Here is a 17,490-nt window from a genome sequence, read left to right on the forward strand (position 1 = left end):
AAATAACAGTGAGTTATGTAATTATTGTGCCTGACTTCTTTGGCCTATCCTTTCTTAGTTCAGTTGAATCACAACAAAAATGACGCCCAAATAACCGCTAATTCAAACCATCTTATGATGCATTCTATCACGAAAATGAATGATTAAATCAGCACCATTTCCGCAGTGAGACGAGAATGACGATAAATGGTTCGTCGTTCGCAATGCTCTGAAAGTGAAATCTAGTGGTGTTATTTCGAAAATGGAACCAACATTGAGGGCGAGTGCCCCTGCTTGACGAAATTAAACTTTCGCTTAAGCAATTTTAAATGAAAGAAGTGTTAAATTAAACCTACATTAATTTTGCACGTCTACAAATAGGAACATCTCTATTTTGTGATTAAATGTCGACTTTGCACGTAGTGGCGCGTAGTGAAGGCTTTGAGGGCGTGCCAAATAAGTCAATTTGCCTACTTCTAAATTGTTCGCCAACCTCGATCGTGTCATGTAAAATGGAAATCCATGGTACGCGTACATTTCATGCTTCATGGAAAATGTCGACGACCAACTATGACGTTAGTGTACTATGGAATTCATTTGCAGACCAAAGCTCTATTTGCTGAGTGGAATTAGTTATTGGGGGTGGGGTGTTGCACCCCCATACCGTGGTCGCTACACCGTTTAGCACATTGTAGAAATCATTCACTCTATTAGCTTCTTCAGTGACACTAAATCACTCGTTAAAGTGCTTTGCACAATGTGTACATTTTAACGTTCTTCGTGAAAAAACAGCCTCAAATTACCACATACATGTACAACAATATATTGGGACTTTTTAAAATTATTTCTGATGTTGTATATTGGAAACAAATTACATTTTCACTATTTGTTTCTAATCAAACGGTTTATTGAACTATTGGTTTAGTTGAGTCAAACTTACACACAATGGGAGTCTTACGTACTGTTCCAAATTCAAACTGGGTTTCACTAGGAGTTGACGAAATTATGGGCATGAAAAAGGACAAATTTTAAGAAGCAGCCTGTATGAGGTTAATCCAATTTTGAAAAGAGCACTTTTGCCGCTATTTTTATGGTCCTAGTTGCTCCAGGAATGCACTCACTCCACGACAAGGAAATTTCTGAAGAAAATATGAGGTCAAACAGAAATTCAGAAAAAAAACTCCTGAAGCAACTTTGCTCACATTTGGTCAGATCTACCTTTGTGAAGCCAACACATAAACAACATAAACCCAGAGAACTGCACTGGTGACTGCAAAAAAAATGGAAGATTTGAAATATAAGTAAACGTACGAGTACAGTAAATTCTCCATATAATTGTACGCCGTACAAACTTTTTACTCCTCTTTGACAGATTTAAAGAGAACTCAATACCAAAATACTGAGACAAAGGGAATTCTGCACCCCAAGGTCTCTTCATATCAATGGCATTCAAAGTTAATTTTGCTTTGTGTACGAGATGTTGATTTTATACGAGGTTTTCCCCTTAATGTCTCGTGGCCTATAGGGGCAAATCTCGTCTAAAACTCCTTATACTATTTTCTCTTCTTCCTTCTTGAATTCTCTTGAATTCTGTTGCTTATTTTTCCCAGTCTGTTTACGAGGTATTTGTAGTAGCAGCAATCCATTTTATAAAGTACCAAAACTCAATGTGTTACATAGCAGTTGAAATCGAAGAACCTACAATCTTAAACTATTTCGGATGTTTTCAAAAACACTCTACTCAGAAGACAAACTTTCCAGCCCATTTGCAAAGACAAAAGCCACCCCCTTGAAAGGCAAACTTAAAGCTTCTCAAACTACAGCACATCAACAAAAAAAATGCTGAGCGCTGCACAGAAGTTTAAAAAAGCAAGTCACATCACACCGCCACAAGTTGAAAACTGGACAGAGATGACATGTACAAGTAATGTCCACAACTGAGAATACTCACTGGGGAAAAGCTGGTATACAACACGGCTGATAAGACACAACTTCAAGTGTGCCTTCGTCGCCTCACCCAACAGCGTCATACCCTACATTCTGTGGACTTCTTTTGTGCAGAGGTCCACACTATGTACATGTATGCCACACCTGCACACTCAAGTGTGTAAATGCCTTCAATCGTGGACTCCCTGTTGTTCCTGTTTTGTTCATACTTCAACTTTTTCGGAAGACCTTCCATATGTTTTGTACACGTTTTCCAACCGTGGATTTTTCGGCAACCGTGGACCCTATTGTCTCCAATTGTTATAGGTCCACGATTGAAGGTGTTTACACACTCATGTAGTCACACAGGTCTGTGTAGATGCACTGTGTTGATCTCGAGTTAGGTCCGCGAGCACAGCCCAACATGGCAGTAAATACTGCATCATGGGTGTGTCCTACAGGGCTGAAAAATACATGCTTGTGGTGGGAAATATCCTATAAGTATTGCAATCAGAATTTATGGCATTTGGGCAGTGTTTCGAAAGTTGACCGCTTACATATACATGTACACATGTATTTTTTTTTTTTCCAAAATCTACATTTTCGGCAGAAAATGGCAGTCGACAAGCACTGATACCTATCTGATAAATCCTGTATACCTGTACATGTATATCGCTCATACATGTACAATCATGCATATTTCCAAGTGCTTGAGTTGTTTTCCCACACAATGTTGACATGAAATTCTGTGTCGAAGTCTCAGTGAGACACGTGGCCTTTTAGAGAGAAAAGAGCTAACTGGAATGAAACATCAGATCATGTCTTCAAGGAGTCTTCCCGCTCATCATCTTCATGAACTGCTGGAAGTTGTTCTCTTCAAACTCGGTCATGATCTTGTTCAGGGCATATATCTCCAGCCTCTGTCGCTGCTTCCAAGCCGACACTTGGTCTCGCTGGAGCTGCTGCTCCACCTTGCGAGCCTCCTCCCTCTGTTGCTGTTGCTTCTTTTTGGCCTTCTGCTCCATTCCGGACAGGCGGTCGCGGACAGCTCGCTGGCTCTGGACACCAAAATGCGGGGAGACAAAGGGGGAAAAACTGGCATGTTTACACATTGCAGTGCCTACTGCAGAGAACTGGGCACTGCGTAATATAATTACATATCGGTTTCCAATCCACCTCTTTGCAATCTTTGGAGTGTGGCTATCCTGCATGTTAACAGTGCCACAAATTGAATTGAACCTACCTGTGACCCTTCTGGGAATTTGACTAATCTTTGATCCCGGCCTTAAAGTTTTGCATTAATTGTGTAGAGTATTATGTATGTTATCAGAAAATGCTTTGTGTGCCCCCATTTTTGACCACTTTGTGATGCTTGAGCTACTAGATACGAATGTCTCCAATCTCCCTCTGTTTTCATTTCATTTAGGGCCAGCCAGAAAGTTGTGAGCACTTACACTGTATATTCTGGAATACAAATATTGAAATGTGACTTTCTACTTTCTTCCATTTTGTAACATCCATGCTCATTTAGGGACCATCTCAAAATCAGGAACATTCATGTTTAGTTCCCACTGGAATACTAGCATTTCATTTGAACAGTTACATGTACATGTACAAGTGAGTGAGAATACATGGTGCCTTGTGGGGTAACGGAAACAATGGAAGGTATCCCGCAAGGCCAGTTTTGATCCTTGTGGGGTACTAAAGTGGTACCCCACAAGACTTTCACAAAATAGATATTTCAAATTTACTAAAAAAGGAGGAAATTTCAAGTGCCATTCATCTGTCGCAAATTGAAGTGTTTTATATATAAGGGACATACATGTAAGGTCAAAATTTCAACCCAGGAGACTGAATTTAGTTGAAATGGAAGTGATTTGAAATTTTTCCGTGTTGTGTGGGAGTTTTGTACACGAGAAAAAAGGAATTACCCCACAAGTACATTATACATATGTAAGATGGGTGATTGTGCAGAGTAATACACAGGCTAGTAAGCAAGCCACAAGTGGACATTTGATTTTAGCAAATTATATGCCGTGTTATGTTGACAGAAATTGGGCTGATCGGGTGCAGATCTAAGGGGGAGTTTGAAGTCAGGCCCCCCCCCTCTGACACCAAAAAAGACATAATACAATAAATAAACTAACAATTACATGTATGTAAGTACATGCAATAATATTGAAAACAGATGATATCCTGTAAGGGTTATTGGTTATACATCAGTAACAATGCAAAACAAAATGTATGTACATGCATCTGCCTGTCTGCAATGAAGACATAAAATGAGGGGTCGACCCCCCCCACCCCTGGAAAGCCTCCAACATCCACTGCTGTTTATGCTTCAAACGGTATTTGTTACATATAGATTACATTTTTCCCAGTGTTCAGAATGGAATTTCTTGAATTTACGTACATTTGTTTTATTTAACTTTGGTGAAAATTTATAGGAGAGATGATCCAGAGTGTCAAGGCTAATCTTCAAGATGCAATGGACGATCACAAATATTGTCATCCTTACCCTCAAGTCCATCATGGATGGTATGTACTGATACTTCTGCATCATCTGAGGAGTCGGGGTACAAGGCGGTGCACAGGGCAGGATTGAGCCACACTCCCTCAGGTTACCAGACTGTTTGTCGGACAGGTACACCCTCGTCACCCGTGACAAGTTGTCCTGCTCTCGAGAGCCATTACCGAGTCCGCCAGGTCCAGGGATCCGAGGTGACACCCTGCTGGCGTAAATGATTGGGTGACGTCCCTGAGCGGTGAGGTTGCTGACAAAAGCCCCCTGTGGTGAATCCCTCTGCAAGGATGTCACAGGGTTTGGACTATTGGCTTTCTCGATATCAGAGGACTTTCGCTCAGTCCGGTGGGGGGTTATACCCTCTGTTTCGCATTTGCCATAACGTGAACTGTACACTTCTATCTTTTTGGTCTCAACCACAACGGGCATGGCTCGGAGTAAGGTGCCCAAGGAATCCTGTACAGTGGCCTTTTTGTCAGCCAAGGATTGTTTGCTCTCTGGGGGATGCTTCTGAGAAAGATGACTCCTGGATTTTGTCCTTTTAGTTTTTCTCTTCTTTTTCTTTGCAGATTTCTTCTTGTGTAATTTCGATGACATTGGGTGATCTGCAGTTAAAAGAAACAGTGTGAATGTTTAGCTAGCTAACAGACAGTAAGCATGTCACCGGTGTGGTGTGTTGTAAGTAACTGACCTTACATTGTACCTGATCAACTTTGCCATGACAGTATGTGACAGAGGTGCAATGTAACATAGACATTGAGGAAGATATGAATGGTCACAGTCACTCAAAAAGCATGAACCGGGTATGATCATGAGATTCATAACATAGAAATGATGGCAATTCTGTTACTGATAAAAATGACATAAGAATATTACCATGACATTCCAGTACATGTTACGATGTAGATGTATGTACATGCTCCCCATAAGTTCATGCATACTTGTACATAGTTTTAGTCCCAATGATACTCATGAGATGATCTTAAACTACAGTGCTGCAGTTGAAGTTGCAAGACCAGCACTGATGTTGGGACTATGACTACAACTGGGACACAATCTGAACAAGCAAGATCAACTCACCAGCAACGTAAGCCTCCATCATCTCATCAGAAGAGGAGCTCTTCCACCTTAGACGTTCATCCTGCCTGTTTCCCGGTAAACTTGTGAGTGCACAGAAGCCAGCTGGGGTTCGTGTGGCTTCAGGGCCCCGACTCAGCTGGAAACTTTTACCACACCTCTCATCAGCCGGGTGATTGGTGCTGTTTGACCCTGGCGTTCTTGAACTGTTAGAGTTGGATAAGGTGCTTCTCCGGTTGAGATCTTTGTCAGCATGAACACAGGTGGTACTGCTTCTCCTGGAGTTTGTACTTGTCCTAGCACTGAGTGCCAGCCTTTGGAGAGCTCGGAAGTTGGGAAACGTACTGCTCCGTGTAGTACTCTGCATTGCACTCCCCTGTAGCATTTCTTCCTTCTGCCTCTCAGCAATGTTCCTCACTTGTACAAGGAGCGGGGAGTCTGAAGTCGCAACAGACCGCAAACTCGGACTGTTGGGTATTTCGGGCAAGGAGCAAGTCTGGCTCTGGGTGGGTGGAGATACTGTTCCATCTTCCGTTTGGACAGCTGAGGCCCGGCAAGTTGAGGAGGCCGACGTGTTGGCAGCCTGTTGGGAGATGGCTGCTATACATGTAGCTGAGGCTGAGATGAGCCGTGATGGAGACCCGCGACCACTCACTACTGAGCTTGATGCACTGCCATATCGTGATATACTCCCAGGGTCACTTATTGGCACAGGATATACACATACCCTGACGGACATCCTCCAAAAGCCACTTTACTCTTTTCTAACAAGTGTAATCGTCTAGCTGTAAATGTCAAGACAAAAAATAAGACAACACAAAATAAGTACATTTCTGAGAAAACCCAATATGGCAAAGTGAAACAAAAGCTTTGGACTCGATCACTCATCGACATCAGCCTGTTATTTCCAAACATGTGATGAATACAGCCAACTACATGAACTTGGCTGGAGCTGGAAATTGAACCCATGCCCATGGAAGTATTTTTGGTGAAAACAACAAACTATACATGTACATACAGTCCCTCATCAAACGTGTTCAATTCTCTTGTCCGACATGTCTTTTTCCTTTTGGTATCTCTGATTAATAGAAAGTTGTTGGAATTTCAAAAAGAATGACCATTATCTTGAAAAGATGAAAAAAAATGGAAAGCCCCTCTTAAGTTCCTCCTCTTTTCAAAAACCCAACTGAGCATAACATTTTTGTTCTTACTTGCCCTGTTGCAAAGTAGACTCTGCAGATACATGCATGCAGTAATTGATGAGCCCCAGTGTGAGTTTAACCTCTCATTCTAAGAAGGCTCTAGAGGTCTTTAGTTAAGACTGAAGTAGGTACAGAGCCCCGTAACTGTGCTTTGACAAAGGAGCATGGAATTGGCATTAAGTTAGTGGTGTCGTGCAGACCTGCACAGGAGAAAACGTTGAAAGATTCAAGACTACGAGTTGAAGCAAAATGTTACTTGCTTAAGTTGTACAGAGTCAGGATTAACCCTAACCCTCCTCAATCCTTCACCTGTTGGAGGACTGAGGAGTGTTAGGGTTAATTGTGAATTTGCTCACAGTAAAATCTGGGATGAACAACTTCCCACTAGAATTCATAGATGCAGACAAAACTGTTAAAATATATCTCCCTGTATGCACACTGTCTGAAGCCTTAAGCATGCTGAGGGCATCAAATCAAATTTATATAAACAATAAACATACTGAGCATTTCAATACTGGCCTACCTGCCGACCGGTACATTCATTCAAAACACAAGTAAACCCTACATGCAAAGATCAATCCTACGGAAAACAAAGGACCCTACTGTTTTTGGTTTTTTAACATATATTTCATTTTTTTTTTCAAATTTTTGGGGTATGCTATAAAAGCACCTCCAACATCCTGCACAGACCCATTTGTTTATAATACAAGTCTTGGAAGCACTTCCGGGTTTCTGAAGTTGTTTGCAAAAAAAAAATCAAGGAGCAAAAATTGCATCCTTGCAACTCAAGCAAGGAGTACGTCTCTTAACTTTTTAAGGCTTTTCTGGGATACCAATGAAAGCGTATCAATGTAAGTGCAAAAGTCGTGATAAAGAGGACTTCCGCGCGGGTAAACGGTGTAGTACAGGAACTGTGCGGTACAGCTGGCCGGCCACGCTTGGTGGCAGGTGAAGTAAAAAAAACCTCGATCGCGACTATGGGGCTTCACACTTCATAAATTCTTCGTGATAATTATCGGATAATGTTTCCCTTACCGTATCCATAATGTGGTAACTTGAACCTGCTTTAAGTAAAACGAGGCGTAATGCAAACAAAGTGATTGAGAAATTTAATCCACAACATTGATAGCGAGTCCGATCACAAAGGCCAGCAAGCGCCGTACAAGTTATGTACACGTACATAGTAAGTGAGTCAACAATCGGCTGTTGCTTAGAAACGGTCGTGCAAAGGTCAAAGGCCTCTCTTGCCCTGGACAACAACATTAAAGAATTAAGCTAGAAAACCCATAAGTATGTTAAGCCCTTAGTTGAAACAAAAATATACTAAATTGATATTTAACATGATGCATGTTTAACAAAACTGACAAACAATGTTAAATGTTTGCAGATATTGTTGAAGAAAAAAAACTTGTTATCGGACGAGGAAGGTACAGTATCGCAACCGCTAAGGTATACTTATGATAATTTATTTAAGTTTGTATTTCGCTCAGGGTCATCAGGCGTCACCGTATGTGGCCATACAATGTGTGCACTGTGCGTAAGGTACGGTACACTAAGCCGTGTCCGAAAAGGGCTTCCAGAGCAACGGCTAGGTCTGTTGTCTGCGCGTCTCCACGCATTTCCAATGGAGCGAAGACCTAGACCTAGCTGTAGACAAGTTAACATGGGCATATATGTGATTAACACGGGCGTAAATCCCGGGGGATGGGAGTATATACCCGTACCCCACGCACACATTTTGAGGTGGAGGAAGGGCTATATGAAGAATTTTTAACACGATTCAAAGACTAAAATTCCTTCAATTATATTAATATACATCACTCAAAAACCTGGATTAAAATTTGAATACGTAATTACAGATGTGCATTAATCTCATGAACTTAGACCTCTATATACAGTCTGTGTCCCACCTCCCCGCTTTTCAAATTTTCATCTCATCCGATCCCTGCACTTTTCCCCCTCGATCCCCCATGATGCAGCCATCACGTACACACAGCCTCAGTCTACGTCCACTGTCAGAAATACTGAGGCCTGGACCGTTTAATCAAAATAATACGAGAAGTTGGAAAGTGCGCAAATGCCATAATGAACAAGGCTAATGACGGTTGCCCAAAATACGATCATTTTGAGCCCCTCTTTTTTCTCAGCCCCGTGATCAACTAGTAATTATAACACTGATTCTAAAAAATAATCAGAGCACGGGACCTAGTGATAATTTTGACCCAAAATGCCGCACCGATTCCCTAACAAAAACGTATACGGATCATATTCTTTTCTATCAAAGTGCGACACTTTCTGAGGGAGGTCACATTGTGAGAAATAGGCTCATTTTCTAGTGATTCAGTACTTCTGAGTAGCCTAAGTTACGGTACAGTGCGGCAGAGGGGATCACGGCTCCCCCTCAACAACCTTAAGTAAAAAGGCCGCTACAAATATACTTGTAATATGTGCTTGCCATGATCTTTGTCATTTAACTTGAAGAATAAGCCTTACTTTTTACCTTGCAAAATAATAACGAGAAGTAGATCGTGGCCTCTATCTCGTAATTAATTCTGAGTGATGAATATCATATAATCCCGGCCAGGGCCACATGTGGATTGAGTTTTCAGTCCCTACCTGATTCCGTGGGTTTTACCCAGAATATTCCTCTGGGGTTCAAGTTTTCCTCCCACCTCTAAAACTGCAACTGGCACTTTTAATTGTCTCCTATGCCTAGGCTACATTGCCTAGGGCGCTTTTGAGGAATCGCCCATATCCTTAATTGGTGTCATTTCCAGAAATATATAATATTATACATGTAACACCTTTAAATCAATTTGCGATCCTGGGTGTTACGCACGTTTGAAATTAACAGCGTAATTGTACATGTACATGGCATGCCGGCATGCACATGTACAATGCACATGTACATGTACATCTACGTACATGTCCATGTACATGAACAATGTACATGTCAAGTACTGTACATGTACAGTACATGTACAGGTTGTACATGTACATATGTACCCTGACTTGTGCACGTGGCGGTCTTGGCAAACACATACTGTATAACCAGTAGGTGATCCACTGGTAATATTCAGATAACTCAATATTATATTGAATCAAACATGGCTTTCATTAGTCTTTATGGAGTCTGCATAATATTGAGACATACTGTATATGTACTGCATAATTCATAGTTCACCAGGCGCAAGTACCCTTCCCAGTTGTGATACTGCCTTTATCTGTCGCGCATGCGGTCAGTACACATCATGTAACACGTGAAAAATTTTGTGTGGCTGTACCTAATTTTAAGGCTGCCGATTTTGGGTGAAGATATAAAATGAGACCACTGACGGAGGAGGAAACTAAGCTTGTTTTTGAGAAGCTGTCAAAATAGTAAGTTTAAGAGAAATTAAACTGCAACTTCTAGCCTCCATGTCTCCATTCCAGGTCTAGTCTACGGTATCGGAAATATACGTCTTATAAATATTACTAACCTAAACCAGTTTTATGGCGTGCACCTTACAATGCCTAACATGAGTATTGTTTTTGAATACTATACATGTAGTATAATCAGACAATGCTCAATCCACACATCCTACTCATGATCCACTATACTATTGTATGGGCCTACACTAGGGGGTTGTAAATTTGGTGACCCCGTTGACAGAAGGGAGACCTATATGTACATACATGTACATGACCTAGGGCCTGCATTTTAACTTTTGTATACACCTTGTCCTTGGTAGATGACCGATGTGTTGGATCATGGTCAACTGCATGCTCAATAATTGTACAGTTGATGTAAACAAAGGGCAGTGCTTTGCATTTCAGGGGAAAATAACAGGAGCAACTGTGAGTGTTTTAACACGAGTCATCTGGTCATGGTAAATTCAAATTTGCACAGCTGGTTTATCAGTGAGAATGTCACATTTTCTCACAACTTGCCATTTGAAATTTCCGAAAATAGGTTCAGTGCAATAGAGAGAGTGTTACCTTTGTACCTTGGGGGGACTTACATGTACCAGTTTTGCAAGAATAAAATGACAAAAAGCAGGGGGGTTCCCAAGTATAAAATAGTACGTGTTTAGTGAGTGGTGTTAGAAACAATGCAGTGGCAAAAAGAGCAGGTGATGGCCGCAGCCCAGGCCTAGCATGCCTAGGCCTAGGCATACTTCATGTAGCCTACTTGAAGAACTCCAAGTCACTTGTGACCCTGTGGTTGTTTAAATGGGGTCGTAATGCATAGATGTGTTATTTGAATGGAGCTTTTGCGGTAATGATCCGGCAATGCAAACTCCACTTTTCTATCAAATTTTCCCATGAGAGCAACTGTGAGGTAGGCCTACATTGCAGCTCGGGAAGAGTTCCATACATGGAAAGCAAAACATGTCCAGAAAGTTCAATCTGGCATTTTAGGGGGGAAAAACCCAAGTTGTTTGCTTTGAAAAAACTTAGAATTTTTCAGACCAGTCGCTTAGGGTTTATATGCAGGGTGTCAAGCCGCGTCCGTATGTATATACATGTATACTGTAGAACTCTTTCCTATAGCTCTTTAAAATGGTCTTGCTGGTGTAACAGAGGTTTCAGACCGTAATGAAACCAAGTAGTTTTTGAAAAATCTGAGATTTTTACTCACCAATCTCTCGTTTCGCACCGTTCGTGCCATTTGTGTTAATCACATTGCACATGCATCTCGCCAATGGCCAAGCTTGTCACACAGCAATAATGAACACGCAGTGAAAACCCTCCATTGTTCCATCAATTTCTTAAAAGGATACATGTATATGTACTTCATTTTATTTTCCTGATTCATGGCTTTGGAGTTACATTGCTTTTTTTACCTAGACAGTTGAACCAAACGTCCACAGGATAAATTTCCCAAATTTCCTAAGGCACTGCACGTGTTCAGTGCCACACTCAAGTAAAATAGCAAAAGATATTATGTGTTGCTGGTGTCTCTGTAGTGTCTCTTAAGCTGTTTTTCTATTTTAATTTGCATTGAAAGCCCTATCCTCTTTGAGTGATCCCTGTTCACCACTTCGCAGGTTGTATTGTGTAATTCGGTGTGATCCCTGGCTATATGGTGTTTCAGGTTTAATGGCTTCTGACTAGCACCCCCCCAGCAGGTTTAAGGGCCAAAGGCCGCAGGTTCAAATCCCGCTCCAGTCAATTTCTTCATTCATCTTTATAATCATTCATAAGCAAATTTTGAAACCCCAAATAGTCTGGCACCATCCTGTATTAGATCACACTAAATATGATAGTTTCAGGGAACAAGATATTTAAAAGTGGCTTCCACATGAATCTATTTACAATCAAGAACCAGTTCATAGTCAAATGTTCCTAATGTCATCATGAAATGTAAATTTGAAATACAAATAATTACAGTTGCTTTTTATTATTTATGGCAGTTGACTATTGAGAATTGTTTAGCATCAGATATTCCTGATGCCGTTTGTTCTTCTGTGTTACAGTATTGGGGAGAACATCAGGCTGTTGATTGACAGACCAGATGGTGCGTACTGTTTTAGGTTACACAAGGAACGAATCTACTATGTCAGGTAAGTTGACATCTAGTGACTCCTGGAGACTGTGAGTGCAGACAAGAATGTAGACTAATTTGTGCCAACTTTACTCATTGTTTAGCCGTTGGAATTCTCCAAACTCATGGACCAAAGACAAGGCCTTTAGTAGTTCACCTGCCAACTAGAAGGTCTTGGCTCAAAATTTAAACATGTTAAAGGGAAGTTTTGTGTTCCTTCCTCATTGGTTTCTTCAACATTTGACATGTGACAGTGAAGCCAAAAGATTTCAAATCAAAGCTGAAGACTAGACTGTTACTTGTCCAATTTTAGTCTTATGGCCCAACTTTTGAGAGAATGGGTAATATTACAGACTAAGTAAGCACAAGAAGTTCTATTTTCACTCTAAATTTCTGCAGTTCTGAAGGCTTTTACGTAGACAGATGCCAGTTTATTTCCCTGTCCTGCATAGCATTACATTCACTACCTTAAGTTTTGGGACTTGCGCACACAGTGTCAAGAGTGCCAAATCTCCAGACTTCTGAAAAAAAATTACTCCAGTGACCAGAATTATGAAGCATGCCTCATTGCCACTATGCCCATCCATAGTGAGAGTTTCAAGGTTTTTTGGTGGCAGCAAACATGCTGCACTCAAGCAACCAATACACTTGTATGTTTGCCACAACCAAGCATCTCAGGGTGCTTCATTGGTATACATGTACATTTACAAGCATTGAGTACCTCTTCGGCCAATAGATTGTCATTTCTTTCCGTACCGGGCATACATGCACCTCAGGTTTAAAGGGACCATGAAATAGAAATATTTTACTAAATTGTAATAAAACCCTTGAAATTGCACCTCCGGGTTTCAATTTACCTGATTTTAAATTTTTGTTCTGCAATATTAACCCATATTTTGGAGCTTTTTTAGTTTTTATGCTAATGTACATTTGCATATTCATGAGCAAACTATGATGTCATCCAAGGCACCGAGCCTCAATGTTGCACTGATTTGTGCACAGAAAATCTCTAGATTTTTTTTAACACCGCTATTGTAAATTGAATTTCCTTTGGCAATTTATTGTTGTGTAAGTATATGGCAATAGGCAAGCAAGCACATGAATGAAGTTTCATTTAGTGTATAAATGGGCAACATGTATATTAAGAGAATAGATACATGTACATGTGCGGTATATGCTCCGCTAGCTTTAAACATTTGTTCGTGACTAGATCAGGGAAAGGACGCTGATAATGCTGTAGGCAAAGGACATTATCAGCTCCATTCTCCTGAGGCGCTTTGTAAGACTTTGTAAATACCCTTTGAGTGGCAAAGTACATGTAAGAACAAGTTTCAGAACTTGCAAATTTCCAATTTTTTCCAGATTTTCATTTTCATATAATCCAACACCCATCCAGCCATGCTACATGTATGTGCTCCTTATGGGTACAGTGTTACATGTCGTAATCTGCTTATATGGAGATTAGCGCATGCATGGGGCATACATGTACTGTGTCAGAGGTGTCACATCCAGCTGGTGCTTTATCATGTGACTCAACCAGTTGGAAATCCTGAACTGTCTCAGGTCTTTACAAATATTATTTGGCGACAATGATCCATTCAATTATCCATTAAAAATGCCGAGATGCTTCTGTTCATGTATGTACTTATTTCTTGGCAGCCAAGACATCATGAAGCGAGCAGCCAGTGTGAGTAGGAAGCAGCTAGTCAGCATGGGCACCTGTTTTGGGAAGCTCACAAAGACCATGAAGTTTCACCTCCACATCACAGCTTTAGATTTTCTGGCTCCGTATGCAAAGGTACATGAACATGTACATTTGTGATAGCATTGAATCTCCTCAGATGCGTTTACCTGTGCATGTGTCATCAGTGTATTTATGATGTCAGCTATGGTAATGGAATAAAAGTGTGAAGGAGTGGTTTTATATTACTACATGGCCGTTTTCCAATACTCAACTTTGTCTCCCTCTCAGGCTTCGTTCCCAAAAGTAATCCCCGATTGTGGGCCTGAAGCATTTAAATTACATTGTACTTCTATAATTTTTGGCTTTCTTGCGTCTTATTTGATGTTCTGTGGCACTATTAGACTGATTACTGCGCTTACAGCTTCAAAGTCAGCTAGTAAAAAAAAGTTGAAACCTGAGATGGAGCCAAAATTGAGCATTGGAAAATGGCCCATGTAGCTTAAAACTGGCAAGGGCTTGGGGATGCTAATGGGATAAAAGCCGAAGATGACACACCCATTCTTCCTAGACATATCAGCCAAAATTGCCAACCTTTCCCACTGACATGCTCAGTGCACACCTCCCAACATGGGGGGAGGGCAGGAGCTTCATAGGACCACAGGAAAAACTCTCAGCGTCAGATTGAATTGAAGCTTTACAGACGTACATGTACACATAATGTCTTCACATGCATGCCAAGTTTCCATAAGATACGGCATGAGACAGCTGAGTTCTTGGTCTGGAAAAGCTCATCCCTTTCAGGGTTTACTGCTTTACTTCTACATTTCTCTGCTGATTCTTCCATGTAGTACAAGGTGTGGGTGAAGCCAGGCTCGGAGCAGTCGTTCCTGTACGGCAATCACATCTTGAAGTCCGGCCTGGGGCGGATCACAGAGAATGCCGGACGGTACCAGGGAGTGGTGGTCTACTCCATGAGTGATATCCCGTTGGTAAGAAACGTCGTCACAACATGTGCACACTGCATCGTCCTTGGGATCAGGGGACACATCCCTTTGAATGTCATCGCACATTGTAAGGGATGTTGACTGAGTTATTTTCTTACAATGTGAAGACGAATTGGTAAAATTCACCCCAGCGACTCTACTTGTTACTTGCTCTTTGAAGGCAGTTTTTTCTCATCATAAAGTTCCATTGTGAATGTATGACATGGCTTGTAGAATGTGTATTAATTTCATTCTCTGTAGTGGGTTTGCATGGCTGCCATTTTGCAGGCTTGTGCTTTTCACAGTGTATGCACAAAGGAGGTTTTTCTGTGGAACAAAGGAACTGCCCTTCAAGATGGGCACCACCCAAAGCCTCTATACCACCTCATACTGGGTTCTGCACCCGCAAACCAAATATTTCAATTGTTCAAAGCAACAAGTGCAGGAGGGATAGGAAATCAAGAAAAGGGATAGAGTGTAGTCACTTGAACTCTCTCCAGATTCCCTTCCTACCCTTAAGAATTCCACGTGTTGATTAAGGAAAACGACAAGTACACGTAGATGTATGTGTATAGATATAACAGTGTGAACAGTAAAAGACAAATTGACACCGAGAAGAGTAGCAAAGTCTGTTAACACACAGCTCTTCACTGCCAAGTACCATTAGAAATGACATCTATTGTATGCTTGAAAGGTAAAGCATTTTGCTCTCTGTATTCTGTTGTGGAAAGAGGAGACAGAAGGGTTGTGACAGAGTGGCTTTAAGAGGCAACGGAGGTGCCACAAGTAGACCCCAGATTTATAGATTTATAGCTGTTTGTCACAGAGATCATGTTTCCTGGTGTGTTTCCTACAGGGCTTTGGGGTAGCAGCCAAGTCAACCCAGGAGTGCCGGCACGCAGACCCAACGACGATTGTCGTCTTCCACCAAGCCGACATTGGACAGTACCTCCGGAATGAGGACACTCTTGTCTGACACCCACAGTATCCAACGGACACAGACTTGTGCTAAATGAAAGGGACTATGGGCTATCCCACATATACAACTCTCTCCTGGAAATTCCCAGCGTCCTGTGTTTTGACTTACAGCGTATTATGTTAGCACAAGAATGGGCTTGCGTGTGCTCATGCGGTGGTCACCAGCATCTCATTGAAGTTTGTCAGCTTCTACTGCAAGGCTTGCATGAATTGCTGGATCAGTCTTTAATAGACTATCCTGGAAATGCACCGACGACAAAGTCTTACAGTTTCCTGCCAGATGGAGAACCGTTTCTAGGAGAAAACTGTAGAATGAAAATTATCCAACTTTATTTTTTCTCTTTCCATCAGCAATGTCACTGTTGTCTTCATAAAATGAGGTCCCAAATATCTTCTAAATTTGGCTCATATGTTTAAGTCAATCACCCATAAACCGTTGTTCAAAAAATTAACTTGGAAAATGCTGAACTTTGAAAAACCTGAGTGCTACTTTAAAAATACATCGGCCTGTTTCTCTGTGTTGATTTGATGGCTAAGTCTGAATCAACAAACATCAACTTGCACTTCTGATCAAGTTGATCAGAATCAACGTGCCATTAGCCCTCCCAATTAAAGGCCGCAGCTTTCTGATTTTTTTAGTTGAATGATTGATCATCTCTTTCTCTCTTGATGACATTTTTGATGTATTCCAGTCACTTCTTGTGCGCTCATTTTGTAAGAAAAGTTTTATAATTAACAATGAATGAGCGGTCAGACCTGAGATCGTCAAATTGGTATATTTTTCACTGACGCAATTTCAGACCATCGGACAAAGAGGACCAGTCTCTGTTTTCGTCAGATCTCTTTCAAGGCGGAGTCTTTTGTAAGGAGAGTTTGAACACACAGTGCTCATTTCACACTTTGATCAATATCAAATAATTGTAGCTATATGTCAGTAGCATAAAAATGGCCTTTCGCTAAACTGGTGAAGCACAAAGGAAACAGAAATGTTTTATGTTAAAATATTTTTAAAGGTAAATAGAAATCTTTCACATAAAGATTGTTTTTATGTGTCAGAAGGGGTAAGTTGATACCTTTCTTCAGGGAAACGTGATATTTTGTTCAGAACCATTTCTATTTTCTTTAGATGCAAGACCTGGAAAATTTTTACATTATCACACTTTTCATCTTCCTCCGTATTTTTGATAATGCATCATTAAAACAAATAGTGGGGTCAAGGGATTGCACCCATCACTTAAGAATTTTACAGCATAAGCTATGAATCATGGGAGTTGAGCCATGGATATCTGCTATGGATTTAACTGCAAAAGTTCCAGATCATTCCCATTTCAAGAATTTTCATATGCACTCAGAGGACCTTTTGAAGCAGTGGCTTAACGTGGGTATTTTTTGCTACGTTTTGCCTCGTGATCTCATATTTATCCATCATTTTCTCCTTTCATATTTGTATAGTAACAAAATTGTGTCTCTGCGCCATGAGCACTTCGTTAATTTAAAGAAGTGTCTCCGTGTATTATATAGCTACTAGTATTTAAACAAAGTCAAGTAGTTCACAGAAAGCCCAAGGGATTATGGACTATAGGCTATAATATGTAACATAGCGTTTATAT

The 17,490-nt window shown here is 40.9% G+C and overlaps 2 protein-coding genes across 5 annotated transcripts; one reads left to right on the forward strand and one right to left on the reverse strand.

The window, feature by feature from the left end:
• Positions 1–864: 864 nt before the first annotated feature.
• Positions 865–7,901, reverse strand: LOC110984285 (uncharacterized). Of its 4 annotated transcripts, none has more exons than XM_022244311.2 (5): positions 7,744–7,901; positions 6,722–6,908; positions 5,510–6,291; positions 4,424–5,034; positions 865–2,963 (listed from the first exon to the last, which is right to left on the reverse strand). In XM_022244311.2, the coding sequence occupies exons 3-5, from the start codon at positions 6,243–6,245 to the stop codon at positions 2,730–2,732; spliced, it is 1,581 nt and encodes a 526-aa protein (XP_022100003.2). In that variant the 5' UTR covers positions 6,246–6,291; positions 6,722–6,908; positions 7,744–7,901; the 3' UTR covers positions 865–2,729. The 4 variants fall into 4 exon arrangements, with proteins under 4 accessions (XP_022100003.2, XP_022100001.2, XP_087003626.1 ...); XM_022244309.2 differs by having other exon boundaries at positions 6,718–6,908; XM_087147500.1 differs by having other exon boundaries at positions 6,718–6,852; positions 7,744–7,896.
• Positions 7,902–9,914: 2,013 nt separating this feature from the next.
• On the forward strand, positions 9,915–16,635 carry LOC110984262 (60S ribosome subunit biogenesis protein NIP7 homolog). The gene is made up of 5 exons (XM_022244260.2): positions 9,915–10,086; positions 12,168–12,254; positions 13,895–14,033; positions 14,768–14,908; positions 15,759–16,635. Exons 1-5 carry the CDS (start codon positions 10,031–10,033, stop codon positions 15,876–15,878), a joined length of 543 nt encoding a protein of 180 aa, XP_022099952.1. The 5' UTR covers positions 9,915–10,030; the 3' UTR covers positions 15,879–16,635.
• Positions 16,636–17,490: the final 855 nt, after the last annotated feature.

This window comes from Acanthaster planci, linkage group LG16 (genome assembly GCF_054643075.1).
Source record: "Acanthaster planci isolate LZ-2023a linkage group LG16, COTS_SCS, whole genome shotgun sequence".
In the NCBI taxonomy this organism is placed as follows: domain Eukaryota; kingdom Metazoa; phylum Echinodermata; class Asteroidea; order Valvatida; family Acanthasteridae; genus Acanthaster; species Acanthaster planci.

Excerpts from the sequence above, each read along its gene's own strand:
- LOC110984285 (XM_022244308.2), bottom strand. The coding sequence starts at position 6,245 with ATGTCCGTCAGGGTATGTGTATATCCTGTGCCAATAAGTGACCCTGGG. Across the intron at positions 5,035-5,509 it reads GATGGAGGCTTACGTTGCTG|ATCACCCAATGTCATCGAAA; the intron begins GTGAGTTGATCT and ends TTTTAACTGCAG. Across the intron at positions 2,964-4,423 it reads CATCCATGATGGACTTGAGG|AGCCAGCGAGCTGTCCGCGA; the intron begins GTAAGGATGACA and ends TTTGGTGTCCAG.
- LOC110984262 (XM_022244260.2), top strand. The coding sequence starts at position 10,031 with ATGAGACCACTGACGGAGGAGGAAACTAAGCTTGTTTTTGAGAAGCTG. Across the intron at positions 10,087-12,167 it reads TTTGAGAAGCTGTCAAAATA|TATTGGGGAGAACATCAGGC; the intron begins GTAAGTTTAAGA and ends TCTGTGTTACAG. Across the intron at positions 12,255-13,894 it reads GAACGAATCTACTATGTCAG|CCAAGACATCATGAAGCGAG; the intron begins GTAAGTTGACAT and ends ATTTCTTGGCAG.